At 45.8% G+C, this 19,825-nt stretch overlaps 1 protein-coding gene across 10 annotated transcripts in view; it reads right to left on the bottom strand.

The window, feature by feature from the left end:
• Positions 1 to 19,825, bottom strand: part of TACC2 (transforming acidic coiled-coil containing protein 2) — a 202,654-nt gene that overhangs the window by 145,144 nt on the left and 37,685 nt on the right. For all 10 annotated transcript variants that reach the window (XM_082722662.1, XM_082722668.1, XM_082722669.1 and 7 more), the window contains one exon: positions 18,278 to 18,387. In XM_082722662.1, the coding sequence (XP_082578788.1) occupies positions 18,278 to 18,387 (110 nt within the window). The remainder of the gene's footprint in view (positions 1 to 18,277; positions 18,388 to 19,825) is intronic.

The raw sequence follows: 19,825 nt of genomic DNA, 5'->3' as shown, positions 1-19,825 counted from the left end.
TTTGCCTAAGGGCAGGAAAAATCCCAAGAACTGATCAGTGAGGGCTCTGCATTAATTGAAGCTTGCATAATGTCCCTTTGTGCTTCAAGATTCTATCAAAATGTGTGGGATGGAGCAGCGCAGAACCCTAGATGGGAGGTTTTCCGCCTGTAGGGGGCGCTGCCTCTGAGTTGAGGTTGTGGGATGAGACCGGATGCGGTCTCTTTTTTTTTTTAAAGATTTTATTTATTTATTCGCAGACAGAGATCACAAGTAGGCAGAGGAGGCAGGCAGAGAGATGGGGGAGCAGGCTCCCTGCTGAGCAGAGAGCCCGATGCTCGATCCCAGAACCCTGGAATCATGACTCGAGCTGAAGGCAGAGGCTTTAACCCACTGAGCCACCCAAGGCTCCTTGGCGCACACCAGACACCCCCAGCATGAGAAAGGGGGAAGCACAGGGTAAAGCAACCTGGGAGGAGAGGTGATTTGCTGCAGCAAAGTTCTGAGCAGACAATGGAGATGCCCTCCCTGCTACCCTAGCGGGAGTCAGTCACCCCAGATGGGCTCCTAAGTGCGAAGTTCTGAAGACATGCACTCGAGCCAACCAGAATGTTCGGGGAAGGAGGCCGGGAGAGCAAAAACAAGCATGGCCCCTGAACTACCAGGCTTCGAGGAAACCAGCAAAACCATAAAGCAGAATCGTCCAAAGGAAAGTTGCCACAGACGGAGCATTTATTAAGACCAGGTCCATGCTGAGTGCTTTTCAGTTACGATTGGGCTTAATCCACTTTGTAGCTCTGCTGAGTAGATGGCCCTTCTTGCGTACATGTGGAAATAGCCCCAGAGACGTATAAGCCTGGACCCAGGGTCTCAGAGTGCCCAAGGCAAGGCAAGGCAAGCACAAGCCTTGTGCTGCCAGGCTCTGGGGCCCCGGCGCCTCCCGCTTCCCTGGACTTGCTGGCCTCACCTCTTCTGCATGGGAGCTACAGCCTCTCCTCCCACTCACTCTGGCTGCCTCATTCCGGTTTCCAGTCTGCAGCCAGGGCAAAATGGCTTAGAAATAAAAGCCGGTAGCCCCGGGCGGCCTTTCCTGTCTCATCCGACTTGGACCTCACCATCCGTGCATCTGCCTGCAGCCCGGAGCCCTCCTACTCTTCCCCAGCAGGTCTCAGCCCTACTCATCCTGGTCAATAAAGCCTTCCTGGTCTTCCAGTTCTGCTTCACAGGCCCACTTAGTGATGGCTGTAGTCACAGTTGCCATCAACATGGGTTGATGATAGTTCCCTCCACTGGAGTAAATGAAGACTGAGTCTTGTCTCTTTTCAATATTGTTTCCCCAGTGTCTAGCATATAATAAACATTGAATATGTGAATGCATGCATAGATGGATGGATGGATGGATGACTAAGTGGATGGGTGATTGGTGGATGGCTGAATGGTTGCATAGATGGAAGAATGGTTGGTGGAAGGATGGATGGTTAGAGGGATGGTTGGGTGGATGGATGGTTGGAAAAATGGATGGATGGTTGGAAAAATGGATGGATGGATGGATGGATGGATGGATGGTGGGTGGATGGACAGTTGGGTGGGTGGACGGTTGGGTGGGTTGGTGACTGGTTGGTGGATGGGTGATGGGATATTTGATTGAATGAGTGGATGGGCAGATACAAGTGAACACAAATCAAAGATGCCAAATATGCAGAAATGTTTCCAAATCATGGTTGTTTGATATGATGGTTAAGAAAGTTCTTTTCTTCCAGACAGTCTCAGCATTCTCGTACCTATTTAGTCCAAATCTTTCATTTTACTGATGAAGATACAGGAAAATGAGGCTCAGAAAAGGCAAAGTACTTTTGTTTAAATGTTACTTCAAAAGAAATGAGGTCAAGGCAGCACTTTTCAACCACAATTCCCTGTGCACACTGGTGGGTCTGATGAGTTGGGGGGTGTGCTGCAAGAAATTTGTTACTAATTATAAAGTACAGAAGTCTGTGAATGATCGGTTATTTTCATAAATTAGTATAATTGAAAAGATTAGAAGATTTCCCCACATAACATCACTGCTACTCATTGCATTCCAGTGTTCTTTCTGGAAAAGGAAAGCAAGGGGTAGAGAGAGATCCTGTGAGTTTCATTGCAGCCCCTGAAAACCACCAGTCCTGATTCACTGTTTCCAGCTGTGGCAGCTGGGGTAGTGATGAGGAGGCTCTGGGCTGGGGGGTGCTCAGCTGCATGGAATCCTGCCTTGGCCCACACATTCAGGGTATTTAATGACACAGCTGAGCTCTCAGACGTATGACACTTGGCCTTACTCTCCATTAGGGTTACCTCCCAGGAAGAAGTGAGACTTCTCACTTCTTACAAGCAACCCCCATAGGTAAAGCTTCCATACAGGTGGGGGTTAAGGTGCTCAAGGTCACTGAGATAAGGAGAGCAGTCCAATCTCCTCCCCCAGCTGCCTGCCAGGTGATAAACTCACTGGGGCTGGCCCTCCCCAGCCTTCGAGGCACCCTGCGCATGTCTGCAGCCTAGCACTGGGTGGGGAAGTTTAGTTTAGGGGGCAGTATCAGGAACCCACATTTTGACTTGTCTTCCAGTCCAAACTTGCCAGTGATAAAGCTGGCTTTCTTCTCCTTGCAGACTCTGGTGCCAAGTTCATGATTGACTCAGAATCTGGTGGGAAAGGATGTGACGAATTAGCTACCCAAACCCCAAGAGCAATTTCGGAGGACTGTGGTGTTTTCTTTTTCCCATACATTTCTAGGACTTGCCAAAATCTGAATTAACCCCGGGGCCATGTTGGTCATGTGACTTTTCTTCAGTAGAAGGATGACTGAGACCCCAACCAGAGAAAGAAAACTAAACTCCAAAATGTTTTCGGGTCTTCCCAACGTTGACTCAGAATGAGCCTGGTTAATTTGGGTACCACATTGATCTTCACAATGACACAGTTAAACTGCTAGTCACCTAATCAATTCAGTGTCCTTTATTCTTGCCCTTTGCTTTGTATTTTTCTTTCTGTGAATCATAAGTCTGGTAACCTTATGACTCTAGGGTTATCAATAACTACGATTCCTAGAGTTAGTCTCCTCACTATGAAATGCCCAGTTCCGAGTTTTTCTTTCTTTCTCTTTTCCATCCCAAACAAGGAAGACTGCCTAAGAAGATAGTCTCCTCAAGAATTTGATATATGAGGGACACCTGGGTGGCTCACTGAATTAAGCATCTGATTCTTGATTTCTGCTCAGGTCATGATCCCAGGGGCATGAGACCAAGCCCCACATCGGATTCTGTGCTCAGCAGAGTCTGCTTGGGATTCTCTCTCTCCCTCTCCTTCTGGCGCCTCACCCCCATTCATGCATGTGCTCTCTCTGTCAATAAAAAAATAAAGTCTTTAAAAAAAGACAACTTGATATATGATTGGGCCAACTATAGTAGATCATTCTAGATCACTTATTAATGACTAGCAAGAGTTGTGTAGGATATGTCCTCCATTTTTACATTTCTATCAGGAGCTTTTATATACTAAATCCTGTATTTCTCATAATACAATTGTTAGATGTGCAAGAAAGCTTTCTCTGGTCTTTAGATGATACAGGAAGCACTAGATGAAACATGGTTAAACAAGTTTCTTTACTGCAGGACTTCTCAGTGCCTTTGAGATACCACCATATATTGTGAATCAACAAGAAGATATATACACAGTGTATCCCAAACTTGGTGTTTCTCAAAAATCTTCCTCTGCCCCTTTTTCTGACAGAGCACTTAGTGAGACGGATGTGCCGCACACAGAACATAGGATGCGATGCACAGCCATATGTGAAAGGAAGCTTTGGTAAGGACATTTCAGCTGTCCTTTATAGAACTAGAAGGATAATTCTCAAAACACACTACCACACACCCCCTGTACTCACCTCTCACCTGCTCTGGAACGTGCTTATAAATCAGGAACATGTGAATAGCTCTTTTGTGCCTCAGAGCAAGACCAGCTGCGGGCTTTGTGCACATCCAAAGTTCTTTCCCCCTCTATGGTAATATCCCCGAACTCTTCTCTGAAATGAGCACTTCCTACTCCCCTGCATTGTGGGAATCCCCCCTTTCCCTCCTCCATGGTGAGACCCCCTTCCTTCCCTGAAAAGCCCAGACCCCGTCACCTTCCTCTGTGGTAGGATCCCCCAGGCACCTCCCTCCATGGAGGGACACCCCTCCCTGAGCCATAGATGCTCCCTTTTCTCTGCTCCTGAAGCCGGCGTGCAGACGCTCTCGCTCTCTCGGTGGTGGTATTTGTTCACTCTCTCACTTTCCCGCAGGGTACGACCTCCTGGAGGTTAGAGGGAATGCATCTCATTTATTTTGCTATCTCGGTCTAGCACTGGTCCCTACTCTGCCGAATGAATGATTGGATGATGGAATGAATACAGAAGTGAGGAGCAATTTTTTTAACTGACATTCAAGAAAACCCTTACTTCGGTTAACTCCCGTACTGTGAGATATACTGCCTATTGCAGGGACTTTGGAAAAGGATTTATGTTCTAAGTGATTCGAGCCAAGGAAAGTAGTCTCAAGTTAATCAAGAGAGGGAGATTGCCAAGTCTCAACAACTAAACCTGGTATTTCATGGAGAAAGGCACTGCCTCAGAAACTTCTCTGCCATCCCAGCAGATTAAATCCGATCTACAAACGTGATCCTAATTTGTCCAAATGATGCTTCCTGCACAGATTCCAAGGAGCCCATGACCTTGGCAGCCCTGTCAGACTCAGTTTTGAATTTTTAATCCAGTTTTAACTCTTTCCTGTGCTCATTCTGGGCCCGAGAAAAACAAAGACCACAAAGCCTGTGTCACCCATGCAATAGACAAGAGGAAAACAGTGGTAGGTTCTAAAGAGTTATGGGAGGAATGATAAAACCCCAAAGTATCCTTATTATTCAAGGTGAGCTCTGCCACAAGGACTTACATGACTTCAAGGTCAAAGTGTCAGTCCACTTGTGAGAATCCATGATCCAGCATAGTGTGTGTATGCGGGGGGTGGGGGAGGGGCAGGCAACTGAATACCAAGGAAAATTCAAAAAAATTGTCTTCTAATCAATTTTGTCAGCATCTGTCTCGTGGGGTATAAAAGACAGTGGAATGACCCAATTTTGCGCTTCCCAGACTAATTGCTGGAAGGGGTTGCCAGATTGTTGCACACAAAGCTCCCCAGAGTTGGCACAAATCCACATCTCTTTCTGGGTGTCACTCACTTCTGTCATTGTCCTCCCAATGTATCAAGGTACGGTCATGACCAGACACTAATTCATTTAAACGCATTTAGTTTTTTGTTTTCTTTTTTCTTTTCTCTTTTTTCCTTTCCTTTTCCTCTTCTTTCCTTTCTTTTCCCTTTCTTTCTTCTTTTCTCTCTCTCTCTCTCTCTCTCTGTTTCTTTCTTTCTTTCTTTTTTGGTGAGAAAGAGAGAAAGAACCAGAGAGACAGAGGAAGAGAGAGAGAGAGAGAATCCTTAAGCAGACTCCCCACTGAGTACGGAGCCTGGCATGGAGCTCCATCCCAGGACCCTAAGAACATGACTTTAGCCAAAACCAAGAGTTGGTCACTCAAGTGACTGTGCCACCCAGATGCCCCTTTCTTAATTCTTCTTTTGGTCACACATCTTTCTTTATTGTAAGCAGCAGGTAGGACACTTCCAGCAATAGTTCAAAAAAAAAAATTTAATTTACAGAAGCAGGAATTCAGTGACACCAGCAGATTGGAACCCTTTGGAGCTCATATGTAGACACCACTCAGAGCAGGCAGGAAGAGGACCCCAAAGTCCATGAAGAGCGAGGCCACCAAGGAGACGAGGAGCTCTTTTTAGACATCCCTATTGTACTTGGTGGAGGGAACCTCATAAACAAAGAGCCAGGCAGTAAAGAACATGCCGGTGGCCAACAGCACCATGGTGAGATGGGGGAGGAGAGCCAGGTTCATGGGGCTGGTGTACCTGCTCATGGCCTTGAGCTCCATTTTGCCAGGCACAGGATTATCCACCACTCTGCCACCGGAATAATACATCAGCAATATTTTCTTCATTTAAAATTAAATCCTACTACCTAGCCACAGAAAAATGCAAGCAGTGGTTTCTTGTGTGCCTGGGTTATGGTGGTATTTTTTCTTTGTTTTGATATCAAGAAAGAACAAATAGCGGTGAGTATATTTTTGTTAATATTCCTTTTTGATAAGACTTCTAATGTGTATTAAAATCATTTTCCTGCCTTCGTCAACACAGTATAAGCGGGAAACATATTGGAATCTTCCCATGATGACTGAAAAACCTTTCAGAAAATTTGGGGCATTCCCTGAATAAAAGATGTCACCAATGTTACCTATGTGAGGCTGAGCTCATGTGTACTGAGCTCAAAAATGTGCTAGTCACCGGCCTGTTTGGTTGGGATTTGTCTTTCTATAATCCCACTGGCCTAAATGTGTATGGGATGGAGGGAGTTGATGAGTCAACATCACCGAGGGGCCAAGTTGTTTCCATGTTAAAGAAATAAAACCATCCCAGGCTCCTTCCCAACATGAACACAGCTGCAGTGATGATTTGGGAAGATTTACTCCTGTCCAAGTTGGCATTTGAGGCCACAAAAAGAGACTAGAAGTGTTTGGAATACAAGCTGCTCTTGAAAAGGAAAGAAAAACAACTCTTGCCCATGGCATCCTTTCTTATTAATATTTTTTTTTCCCCTAGGAGTGTCTCCCCACGTCTCTCAAAATAAATGCCAGGTGTTTTGCTGCACTTCCATTTAAAACCAGAGAAAGAAACTTGATACGGGTGGCTTTTTGGTCTTTTCAGAGAGCTTGGGTTGGGAAATGTCATCTAAAGAATTATTAACACAACAGGGTGTTGGACTAATGGAGGATCGGCTGCTATAGAAGACACGAGAAACAGAAGCCTGTGATCCCTGGAGATGGAAGGCAGCAGAGTAAGTGCTGTTCTTACCCCAGCTAAGGCCTGGAGGAAGCAGCACAGGGAGAGTGGAGAGTCTGCCGGACTTGAGGGGCTGGAGGAGGCATCTGCATCTCGGGGCATCAGAGAAGAGAAAGCTGGACAAAGACAGAACTCTGGGGATAGCCAAGTACTGATCAGCATGTATATGCACAAATACCACCTGCGTCTAGGTTCAGACCACCTGTGAGGTTTACAAGGAAGAATCCTTAAAGCTAACACAGGGCTGGGAAAATCTCCTGTTCCCACCAGCCACTGTGGAAACTCTCACAATGCATGGAACATCTGCAAGAGTGCTAGGAAGAGCCTTGCCTCTGTAGTGGAAAACATGAACCTGGACTAAACACTGTTCTAGAAAATATGAAGCCTGGGCTAAATACTGCTCTGGTCCCACCTAATGAAACCCCAAAAGGATTAAGCTGTTCCAAATAACTGCACTGCACCCCCAGAGCAAAGTTCAAGAGTATTTAAAAAAATACAAAAATATCCAGAATCCAAAAGCATAAGACCCACGGTATCTGGAATACAAAGAAACAGGAAACTATGACCCACAATGAAAAGAAAACTCAATAAAAACCACCCCAGAAATTATGCAGATGATAGAATTAGTATACAAGGACTCTTTAAAATGTGTTGTAACTGTGTTCCCTGCGTTCAGGAGGCTAAAGAAAAGATTGAGCATGTCAAGTACAGACATGGAGGATATAAAAAAAGATCCCAATCCACACGTGCCTGGCTGGCTCAGTGAGGGGAGCATGCAACTCTTGATCTTAGGGTCATGATATTGAGCCCCACAATGGGGTATATGGATTACTTAAAAATAAAAAACATCCCAATAAAACAGGTCAAGATGAAAACTCTAATTTCTAAAATGAAAAACACACTGCGTGGTATCAGTAACAGATTAGTCATTACAGAGAAAAAGATTAGTGAACTTGAAGACATAGCAATAGAAACAGTCTAAAATGAAAAGCAGAGAGACAAAGACAAAAAAAAAATCTTTTAAACAAGAGTATCAGTGAGTGTGAGATAACTTCAAGCACCCAAATATATGTGTAATTAGAATCCCCAAAGGAGGGAGGGAGATTTTTTTAAACTATTTGAAGAAATAATGGCTGAAATTTTTTCCAAAAATGACATAAACCATAAAACTGCAGATACAAGAATCTCTCAACACAAGAAATGAGAAGAAATGTACACCAAGGCACATCATAACCAAATTGTTTAAAACCAGTAAAAACATGAAAAATATTAAAAGCACTTGGAGAAGAAAGGACAGAACAAAAGAAAGGGTGGCAGAAATTTTTGTTGGAAACCACACAAGTTAGAGTGCAGTAGGGCAGTATATTTCAAGTAGAAAAAGAAAAAGAACTGTCTACCTAGAACTCCTTGCCCTGCAAAATCTCTTTCTAAAATACAGGTGAAATTAAGATTTTTTTTTCAGACATTTAAAACTAAGAAAATTAATTACCAGCAGACCTATCTAGGAATCTAGACCTATTAGGAATGTTGAAGGAATCCCCTCAAACCAAAAGGAAATAATACCAGATGGCCAGCAGTATCCACCCAAAAGAATAAAGAACAGCAGAAACGGTGACTGTGGAGGTAAACAGAAATTCTTTTTCCTCATTCTGTAAATCTCCTTTAAGAGATAATTGGCTATGTCAAGCCAAAATAACATATACTGTGTGATTTTAAATATATGTAGAAATAAAATGTATGACAACAAAGCACAAAGGCCAAAAGGGGAAAGATAGAAGTCTACTGTTATACAGGGCAAGACTCTCAAATGTACTTGAAATGGTGCAACATCACTTGAAAGCAGATTGTATCACATTAAAGATGTGTAGTATGGGGGCACCTAGGTGGCTCAGTGGGTTAAATCCTCTGCCTTCGGCTCAGGTTACGATCTCAGGGTCCTGGGATCGAACCCTGCATTGGGCTCCCTGCTCAGTGGGGGGCCTTCGTCCCCCACCACCCACCTGCCTTTCTGCCTACTTGTGATCTTTGTCTCTCAAATAAATAAATAAATAATCTTAACAACAACAACAAATCACAGACGCATTCTCTTAAAAAAATTTTTTTTAATTTAAATAAAAAAAAAAAGATGTATGGTATAGATCAGAAAGCAACCACCTAACATAAATAGTTGTGGCTAATAAGTTAAAAGGGAAATAAAATAGAATCATAAAAATAATTACTTTTTCCAAAAGAAGGCAAAAAGAGAGGGTAAAAGAGATGGAGAAAACAATAAGACTGTAGATTGAAGTCAACCATATTAATACTCACATTAAATGTAAATGTTATAAACATTTCAGTTAAAAGGCAGCAATATTCAGAATGGATGAAAAAAAGGGAGACCCAACTATAAGCTGTCTACAAGAAAGTGTTTCAAATTTTGCTTAAAAACACAGAGAGATTAAAAGTAAGAGAATGGGGTGCCTGGGTGGCTCAGTGGGTTGGGCCTCTGCCTTCATCTCAGGGTCCTGGGATCGAGTCCCGCTTTGGGCTCTCTGCTCTGCAGGGAGCCTGCTTCCTCCTCTCTCTGCCTGCCTCTCTGCCTACTTGTGATCTCTCTCTGTCAAATAAATAAAATCTTTTTTTTTTTTTTTTTAAAGATTTTATTTATTTATTTGACAGAGAGAGAAATCACAAGTAGGCGGAGAGTCAGGCAGAGAGAGAGAGAAGCAGGCTCCCGCTGAGCAAAGAGCCCGATGCGGGGCTCGATCCCAGGACACTGAGATCATGACCTGAGCCGAAGGCAGCGGCTTAATCCACTGAGCCACCCAGGCGCCCCTCAAATAAATAAAATCTTAAAAAAAAAAAAAATAAGAGAATGGGTGGGGGAAGCCATACTGTGAAAATACTAGTGAAAAGAAAGCAGTTATGTCTGTATTATATGGAAAAAAACAGATTTTGCAGCAAGGAATATTGCCAGCCATAAAGAAGATCATTATAATGATAAAAGGTTCAATTCATCAATAGGACATAAGCATTCTAAAGTTTATTTAATTACAGAGCTTTAAAATATATAAAGCAAAAACTGATGGAAAAAAAAAGAAATGGCCAAGTCCACAATTATAAACTGATAGTTCCACACCCTTTTCTTAATAATTGACTGAGCAAGTGGATGGAAAATCAGTACAGATATGAAAGACCAAAGGAACACCACCAAGCAACTTAACCCAGTTGCTACTTACTAAACACTATCCATTAGTGGCAGAATTACATTCTTTTCAAGTGCAAATGACACATTTATAAGGTAGACCACATTCTACCCATTTTTTTAAAGTCTCAATAAATTCTCAAAGATTCAAATTATTCAAAGTATATCATCTGGCTGCAATGGAATTATATTAAAAATTAATAACAAAGGATAACTGGGGTGCCTAGGTGTCTCAGTTGGTTCAGCATCTCTTCATTTGGGCTCAGGTCATGATGTCATGGGTCACGGGATGGAGCTGAATGTCCCCACATGCCCAGTGGAAAGTCTGCTTGAGATTCTCTCTCTCTGCCCCTCCCCTGACTCACATGTGCTCGCTCTCTCTCTCATTAAAATAAATAAGTAGATCTTTAAAAAAAAAAAAGATATCTGGAAAATCCCCCAAGTATTTGAATATTAAACAATACACTTCTAATAGCCCATGAGTCAAAGAAGAAATTAAAAAGGAAATTAGAAAGCATTTGAATTAAATGAAAATGAAAACACAAATATCAAAATGTCACATGCAGTTAAAGCAGGACTTGGACTTTCGATGCACTAAAACACCTATAGTAAGAAAAAAAAAGTCTCAAATCAATGACCTCAGCTTCTACCTTAAGAATCTATAGAAATAGGGGTTCCTGAGTGACAGCCAGTTAGGTGTCTGACTCTTGTTTTCAGCTCAGGACATGATCTTAGGGTCGTTAGATTGAACTCCATGTGGAGCCTGCTGAAGATTCTCTCCCTCCCTCCCTCTCCCTCTGCCCACCTCCATCTCTTTCCCTCTTTAAAAAAAAAAAAAAAAAAGGAAAGAAAAGAAAAGAAAAAGAAACCACAGAAATATTTGCACAACACTGACCTGTACTCAGAATTGGTTAAGATGGTAAATTTTATGCTATCTTTTTTTACCACAGTAAAAAATCATTTGAAAATCCAACAAGTAGTTGTGTACAAAAGAACCCAGACACCAAACTGTATGTTGCTGTTTAATCCCCCTTTAGGTGAAGTTCAAGACCTGGCAAAACTAATTCATGGTGGTAGAAGTCAGAATAGTTGTTATTCTGGGGCTGGGTATTGATTGGGAAGTGACAGGATAGAATGTTCTTGGGCAACAGGAATGATCTAGCCCTAGAGCCGGGCTTGATCAGGTGCATAGGGATGTAAACATTCATCAAGTTTTCAGCTTCAGGGGTGCCTGGATGGCTCAGTCGGTTAAGCATCTGCCTTCAGCTCAGGTCATGAAACCAGGGTCCTAGAATCGAGTCCCGCATCTGGCTCCTTGCTCAGTGGGGAGCCTGCTTCTCTCTCTACCTGCCTCTCTGCCTTCTTGTGCTCTTTCTCTCTCTCTGTGTCAAATAAATAAATAAAATCTTTTTTTAAAGAAAAAGCTCTCAGCTTCATACTCTTACAGAATGTATCTTACAACAATACAAAAATGTAATTGGAAAAAAAAAAAAAACCCAACTATGAAGACAGTGAAAAGATCAGTAGTCACCAGGGGCCGGTGGGGGAGGGAGAGAGGAGGAATGAACAGGTAGAAACAGGAGATTTCTTGAGGCACTGAAACCCTTCTGTAAGGGATTGCAGTGGTGGGTACATGGTATTATGGATTTGCCAAGCCCAGAGGCTGTATGTCCAACACAAGGGTGACACTTACTGTAAGCTGTTGATTTTAATTAATAACAGTGTCTCAATATTGGTTCAAAATGTACCAACTAATGCAAAATGTTAATAATAAGGCAAACTGGGGGTGCCCTATTAAGCATCCGACTCATAGTGTCAGCTTAGGTCTTGATCTCAGGGTTGTGAGTTCAAGTCCTTCACTGGGCTCTATGCTCAGCATGGAGTCTACTTAAAAAAAATAAAAATAAGGCAAACTGTTAGGAGGAAGCGGGGGTTTGTGAGAATTCTCTGTATTACTCAATTTTTCTGTAAACATGAAACTGCTCTAAAATACAGTCTATTAATTATTTAAATGGACCCTATATAAATATTTATACTAATATATTGTTTACATATTTAAATATGATTATATATAAACATGTATGTTCATACGTTGAAGGTATTTGGTTATTTAAATATTTATAAATACATATGTTTATACACACACAGCTATCACAATCAATAAAGAACTTGGAAAATGAGAAAAGCCTGAGGGAAACACTAATATTTTAAGAGCAGTTGTCTGTAGGGGTTGAGTGCATTGGTGATTCCCCTCCCTTCACTTTCATTTTTCTGTATTTTCCAAAATGTGACAATTTTTTTTTAAAGATTTTATTTATTTATTTGACAGAGAGAGATCACAAGTAATAGGCAGAGAGGCAGACAGAGAGAGGAGGAAGCAGACTCCCCGCCAAGCAGAGAGCCCGACGCGGAACTCGATCCCAGGACCCTGAGATCATGACCTGAGCAAAAGGCAGCGGCTTAACCCACTGAGCCAGCCAGGCGCCCCAAAATGTAACAATTTAAATGGGATATTATCTCAGGATGGAAACACACCCCTGTCCTCTTTTCAAATGCTCTGTGGAAACCAGATGAGCAGAAAGCAGACACACACCTAATTCAGCGCATGACCTTCTTTTTCAGCCCGTGTCACAAGTCGGGGAGCTCATTACCCCTCCTCTCTGTGTTTACTTCCTGCCAGAGATAAACAGTGAGTCAGAAGCAGGACCGGCAGGGCGGAGGCGGCCCTGGCCCAGCCCGGCACACCCTGCCTTGGCCGGAGCTCTCGAGCGGATCTGGAACTTTGCACAACTTTGTTCGGTGGGAACTGTTTCCTACTGCATCAGAGACACGGGCTCACTCAGTAAAGAGCTGGTCCCAGCCGCTGCTCATAAAACAGATCTTTCTGATTTTTCTTTTGTCTGGGTCTGAGAATGGACCTTGTTTATAGGGAAATTACATGTAAAGAACAGACAGGGGATTGCTTTCTAATTCCGGAGGCCACAGCACAAATGTTTTCAGACACCCGTGAGAGCTCAGAACCGTGGCTCTGAGCCCAGGCTTCCGGGCACCACCAAACCCAGCTGGATTCCAGGCCCCATCAAGCCACACTTTGGGCGGGGGGCATTTCTTCACCTCCTCCTCGAAAGCCCCCCCTGCCCGTGGCCTTCTGGAGGTCATCTGCAGGCATCAGCTGCTGGCAGGTGGCTCGTGGCAGGCAAGGCTCAAGGAACACCCTCCGCCAGCGCCTCAAGTTTCATGTTTCAAACCATCTTTCTACCCTTCCCTGAGCTCCTGCTACCCAAACGCTGAGGATTTCTGTGCTAGTAAGAGTTTGTATGTTTGAAAAAAACAAGCGGTTGAGCTCACTACATATGCCCCAACTTCCCTTTCCAGACTTAAAGAAGTTCTGGAATTCTCTACGTAAGAACCAAGTACAACTGGACCCACATGTCCTGTTTGTCTTTTTTACCTCTGGGGGCACCTGGGTGGCTCAGTGAGTTGAGCTCTTACCTTCGGCTCAGGTCATGATCTCAATGTCCTGGGATTGAGCCCCACATCGGACTCTCTGCTCAGCAGGGAGCCTGTCTCCCCCCCCTCTCTCTCTTGCCTGCCTCTCTGCCTACTTGTGATCTGTCTCTCTCAAATAAATAAAGAAATAAAATCTTTTAAAAAAAAAAAAGTGTCTTTTTTACCTCTGGTCTCAGGCTCAGAGCTTGGCCTGTGGTGAGCTGCAGATTCATGTTTGCTAAATGGAACATATCCCCCTGCTTCCCCCAAAGGGACGACCTAGGCTCGGGTGTTGACAGCGCTGCGCATAGAGCAGGAGGTGAGCTGTCCCTGAAACACCGGAGCGCCCGGCTTTCTTCCCAAAGATGGAGGACTGTCGTGTGTCCCCGGTGAGCCCAGGGTTGTGAGCGGTACACTGTCTTGCCAGGTAACAACAGGACGGCCTCCTGGACACTGGCCCTGTGTCTATGGCCCTCAGTAAATACACCTGGTTCACTTTTTCACTTCCCAGCAAATGATCCTCGCCACCCAATTGGTCAAGCGAAAGCTTCTGGAATAGTCCTTGACTGTTCTCTCCTTTCTTCCAAATCCGATCCATCAGCAAGTCCTGGCTTCTCTCAGCTCCAAAATATCCAGAATATCAAAGCTGTGTTTGTTCCTCCCTCATTGTCACCACCTCAGAGCCATGGGCTCAGGGGGCCTGGACCCTCCCCAGAGGAGCGAAAGTGGGCTCTTGGGAGGGGGAAAGATATCTCAGCTATCACAGTGTAATTACAAAGCATTATTGGTCTGATAGGCTATCCAAAGACCACAGAACGTATACAATAGATCTATAGTATGGAAATCTTCTGGGGAAGGGCGGGCAATTAGGAATAAAATGTCCAGGAAGATTCCTGCAGCAGGAGAGAGGGAGATACTGAATCTATGGTTGAGATCCCTGCCCTTCCCCGGAGTGGTCTCTCAAGCTGTTCCCTTTAGTTCAAGATGCCCCGCCGCTGCCCTCAGAGAGCCCGGACAGCACCCAGCCTTGGCAATACATAGTCCCAGGGGATAACACAGCAGGTCTGGACCAGCGGCATCAGCATCACGTGGGAACTGGTTAGGAGCTCATTCTTGGGCCTGGCCCCACACTTACTGCATCAGAATGTCTGGGAAAGAGACCCAGCGATCTGTGTTTTAAGCAGCCTGGTGGGCGATCCTGAAGTCTGCTCACATTTAAGAACCTATGGATCATGGTTAAGACTATAGGCTGTCGAGTTTCCGGTCCTTCATCAGTGACGGAGGCACCAGAAATTCACATCGGTTCTCCCTGAGAAAAGTCCGTCATCTTTGAACTATCACCGCCGCCTTCCTTGGAAGAATGAGCGGGTAGGATGCCAAAGGTCAGGAAATGGCCACAACACAACTTTTCCCTACAAAGCAGTCATTTCCTCTGGTGCGACCCAATAGCTCTATGATCTGGGGAAGGTTGTAGAATGAGATTCATTGTGTATTGAGGATTTTAAAAAAGGGGGGTTGGTTGCTGCCATCCCTGACTATTGGTACCCAAGCAGGGAGGAGAAAGCTCACAAGACGGTGGGCAATGGATCCAGAACAGGACGTGTGTACCCAGGGCAGCCGTGCTCGGGATGGACATTGCTGAGCAGTAAGAGGGCAACCCGGCTTTGTCCTGGGAGTGTGGGATCATCCTCCCTCAGGAGCCCTGGACTTGTGCAAGGATGCGCATCAGGGTCGTGCCTCCCAGCCTCTGCCCAGGTTTGACCAACATAGAGCTCAAGTTCCAACAGCGACACCATGTGGCGGAGGGAAAGCAAGGCAGTTAGATTGATGGGACTCCTTAGGATGAAAAGCTGAACCCCCTTGGGGATGTAGGAACGCCTTCCTTGTGTAATTCAAAGGGAAGAAGCCTCAAGGCAGAAACATTGGACTTTCTACCTCTATCACTAAAGCATAAATGACACAGGGCTCCAAGCCTCAGTGTCCCCATCTGTACAGCGGAGAGAATGCTGTGTGGAGGTTGTTAGACCGGATTAACATAGGCCTTTTCCCCACGTTCTGCCCTTGTCTCCAGGCCCAGCAGGAGCCACTGCAGGCCATTCTGTGCTTTCTCTCTGGAGTTTTTCCAAGGAGAAAACACAGTATGAGGTCAATGGCTTCTTCAATCTTTTGTAAAAACCTATAATATATCCTATGAAGAGAAAATGCTGATCGTCTGATGTGGCAAAGAAAGAGGCAACTGTATTTGAGAATGACAGGACAGCCAAGTCGTAGAAAGTGGCCAACGTCTGAGAGTCCCTCCCTGCTTCCTGACTGTGTCCCCGGGCTCACGGGGGACGGGCACAGAACCCTGAAGGGAATGGCTCCGGGGCTCCCAGCCTCACCAAAGATTCCCCGGGCGCCAAGAGTGTCCTGAAGACAGCACAGTCTTAGGGCCTGAGGGACTGTGTGGTGTGGACTGGTGCGCACCACGGTGGTGAGGGGACAGACAATGGCGACTTCCAGGGATGGCTAGCAAGGGCCAGCCTGGCAGAGTAAGGACTTGGAATTGGAAATGAATTGACTTAAAGAAAATCAAAGTGTATTCTGTGTGCCTAGAGCCTTTGGCATGGTGTCTGGTCCCCATGTGCAAACTGGTAACTGCCGTTATCTTTATGGCAGATGCCGAGGGCGGGTTGTGTCTCCTCCCGCATGCGGCCCGACTCCGGGAGCCCGCTCACCTCTTGAGAGTTTGCGAGCAACTTAGTCCAGAGCCCTGCACCACAGACAGTCTCCCATCTATAGAGCAGAATTCATGTTTCTAATTGAGAACAGGAAGTTGCTTCTTTGGGCTTGTGGAAGGCACCTCGTTTATGATCATTTCATTTGGCAACGAGAAGCAACTCTTCCTCAAGGGAAAAAGAATAATTGACTAAAGCTGAGGGAACAAGGAGCAAAAGCCCTCCCAGCTGCTGTTATCCCTCAGTCGAGCTGTGACCCAGGCCTCAAATACTTCCCAAGCCTCTTGAGGGATCCCAGAACCTCCATGGGGGAGGAGGGGGCTGGACCTTGGGTCTCGGCCAGCACGGGGGGCCTTCGCAGAGAATTCTAGAAAAGATGACTCTATTAGTTTCGTGATCACCCTGAGCCAGTTCAGATGGGTCATCTGGTCTCATTGGAGCCGAATATTAAAACCTCTGTCCAGTTACCCTGATAAAAAGCTCATGAACGAGGAACAGCCGCAGGGGGTCTACGAGGCCAAGGAGGGCAGAAAACAGGATCAAAGGTGTTGGTCAAGGCGTATTCTGCGATGCCTTCAGCAAAAAAGAACACTCTGGGGCGCCTGGGTGGCTCAGTGGGTTAAGCTGCTGCCTTCGGCTCAGATCATGATCTCAGAGTCCTGAGATCGAGTCCCGCATCGGGCTCTCTGCTCAGCAGGGAGCCTGCTTCCCTCTCTCTCTCTCTCTGCCTGCCTCTCCGTCTACTTGTGATTTCTCTCTGTCAAATAAATAAATTAAATCTTAAAAAAAAAAAAAAAAAAAGAACACTCTGCCCCACCATTTCCCTGAAGAATTCTAATGTTCAGGCCAAGATTTCAAAGTGCCTCTTCTGGAGGGCACTAGTGTGAGCGGCCCAGAGAGTCATACCGGCCAGGCCTGGGAATTCCTGCCACCAGGGGGCGCTCTGACCCACCCGTGGTCCCCCATTGTTTACCGCCCAAACACACAAATGTTGCTTAAACTCTTGGGTAACATGATACTGCAAAGCATTCATGACCTAAAAATCTCATTATCTACTGTCTATGATGTGTATGTGTGTATAGAGGGGGGCGAGGTCTACCTTTCAATTTCTCATTTTTGTGTTTGGAGCTCCTGTTGACTTATTGCTTTAAGGCTGTGATTAGAGCCTCCTGGATCCCCAGGAGGGTTCTTCCAACCAGATCACGCACTGAACCCGCAATCACTGACTGCCTCCAGTGTTCTTGTCCCGAGTCTGTCCTGGGGACTGAATGTTCACGTCTGCTGGCCCTCTGCTTGGGAACGTCCCTAAAACTATGGGTGCCAAACACCACATGGGAGGAATCTGTTGGACTTTTTCCCAATAGCCACAGTAGGGAAATCGGGACCTCCCGGGGATCATAATGAGGAAGGCTCCCACCAATGGTCCACACCCGCACTGGCCTTGTTCCACTGCACCAGTGTGGTCTTCTTAATTTCTGGAATTCACCCACTAGCCTCCCTGGGACTCAAGGTACCTGTCACGTTAGTAATAGAGTTTGAATCCTGTCTTGACCTCTGGTGCCCTCATTGGCTACCAGGCCTGAACACAGACTCCCCCAACTCACCATGCATGAGACACCCCTGATACATCCTTTGGTAGCCTTGATCTTCTTATTCAAGCCTTTATAGGCTTAAATAAGTTCTGATAATGAAGATAAACAACCTGGAGTATTGCTGGAATGAACGGAAGCCCATAATTGCTAGTTTCATTGGGCAGAAAAACATTAGTTCTCCCATCGTGCAGGTCGAGGCAATCCCAAAGCCATCTACGAACCACTGCTTTGACCATGTCACCATGGAGGACCATGTCACAGGTTTTAGAGTAAATTTTTCCAAAGCAAATGCTGAACCAGTAGCGAGCAAGCCACCCGTTGTGCTGGGCCAGTCCTCTGACCCGGGCTCTTACCTGTGCAAGTCTCCATGCCCGGCACTTCCAGAATTCTCTGGGTCCCCTTTCACGTTCTGACCTCTCCCAGGTGGTTGCACAGACCCCGGACTCTGAGCTGGTGAAGTTTTCTGAGCCAGAAGGAAGAGAAATTGGAACAGAAATCAAATAGGAGTGTCTGAAGACACAGAAGCATTTCTCAGCTGGCCACCGGCCGCATCAGGTTGTTCGTTTGCTTTCTCATCCGCCTGAGCAGCACTGCGCATGGGCGCAAGCCACATGGGGAGGCATGCAGGGAGCCCTGCAAGCGTGGCACCTGCACTGCTCTGATGGAGGGAACACACAGTTACACACGAGACTCCAGCTGAGCAGGATGCCTGCGACAGTCCAAGGCCAGCACTGGGGACACCTACCAGACTTCGGTGGGGGGCATCCGCTCCCTGGAGAAAGGGAGGATGTCTGCTCGAAGATCTTCAAGTGTCTAACTGGCTTGTGGCGTCACCTAGATGGAAGCCATCTCCTCCTCCCTCCCCCGCGGTCCCACAATTCCACCGGAAACCCAGGCAAGACACTGAACAAAGAAAATGATGAGCCCTTGGAAACTTGGGCCTACCGGTCCAAGGCCCGAGCCATTCTGAGAGGCCGTTTCTTTTCCTTCACTCCCACATTAAGCTCGTCTGCCAGGTAAGCACTTTTTAAAACCAAGAAAGGATGGTCCAAACTTCAGGCCATGGGACAGAAAAAAAATGAGAGGTTTTTAAAAATCAGTTTAAATAGTTCTCATTTTATGGGGCGCCTGCGTGGCTCAGTTGGCTAAGCTTCTGCCTTTGGCTCAGATCATGTTCCCAAGGTCCTGGGATCGAGTCCTGCTTTGGGCGCCTTGCTTCTCCCTCTGCCTGCCACTCCCCCTGTTTGTGCTCGCTCTCTGTGTTAAATAAATAAATAAAATCATAGCTTTGCGCAGTGGCAGTATCATAGCCAATGAGGTTTATCCGAGGTGCGATTATTGCTAATTAAATAAATAAAATCATAAATAAATAAATAGGACTCTTTATAAATAAGTAAGACTCATAAATAAATAATAAATAAGGCACATTAAGTATAGAACAAATGTCAGAAAGGGGAAAAGGGCTTCTTTAAACCCAAAGCAGTGGCTGTCTTTCAGCCCATCTGCCCGGCAGTGCTCCTTCTCAGGGCCCCACCGCCCTGCCCACTGGGGCGCACACAAGACTCCCCAAAGACCCAGAGGGGCAGGAATCTGGTGAGGATTCTGCAGAATAAGAATGCGGCGTTACCAGCAGCCTGTTCGTAGACACTGCGGACAAAGGCTGCCTGCGCCGAGAGAGACTAGTGCCAGCAGGCAGAGAGAAGCCTGGGTGAGGGACAGAGGGGCAGCGGTCCCAGTGATGTGGAGGCTTTGGTACCACTTGGTCTGGGGCCCAGCCTGTTCTGCCCCCTCCAGCCAACGATTACCTGAGATCTCAAGTTCCCGTTTGCCTTCTCTGGTACAAGGTGGATTTCTGTCACTTGCAACCCAAAAAAGTACATTCCATTAATGATCAGACCAGC

Source organism: Mustela nivalis (assembly GCF_964662115.1).
Source record: "Mustela nivalis genome assembly, chromosome: 2".
Lineage (NCBI taxonomy): Eukaryota > Metazoa > Chordata > Mammalia > Carnivora > Mustelidae > Mustela > Mustela nivalis.
Note: the sequence above shows the minus strand (reverse complement) of the source record. Positions and strands in the feature narration are given on the sequence as shown.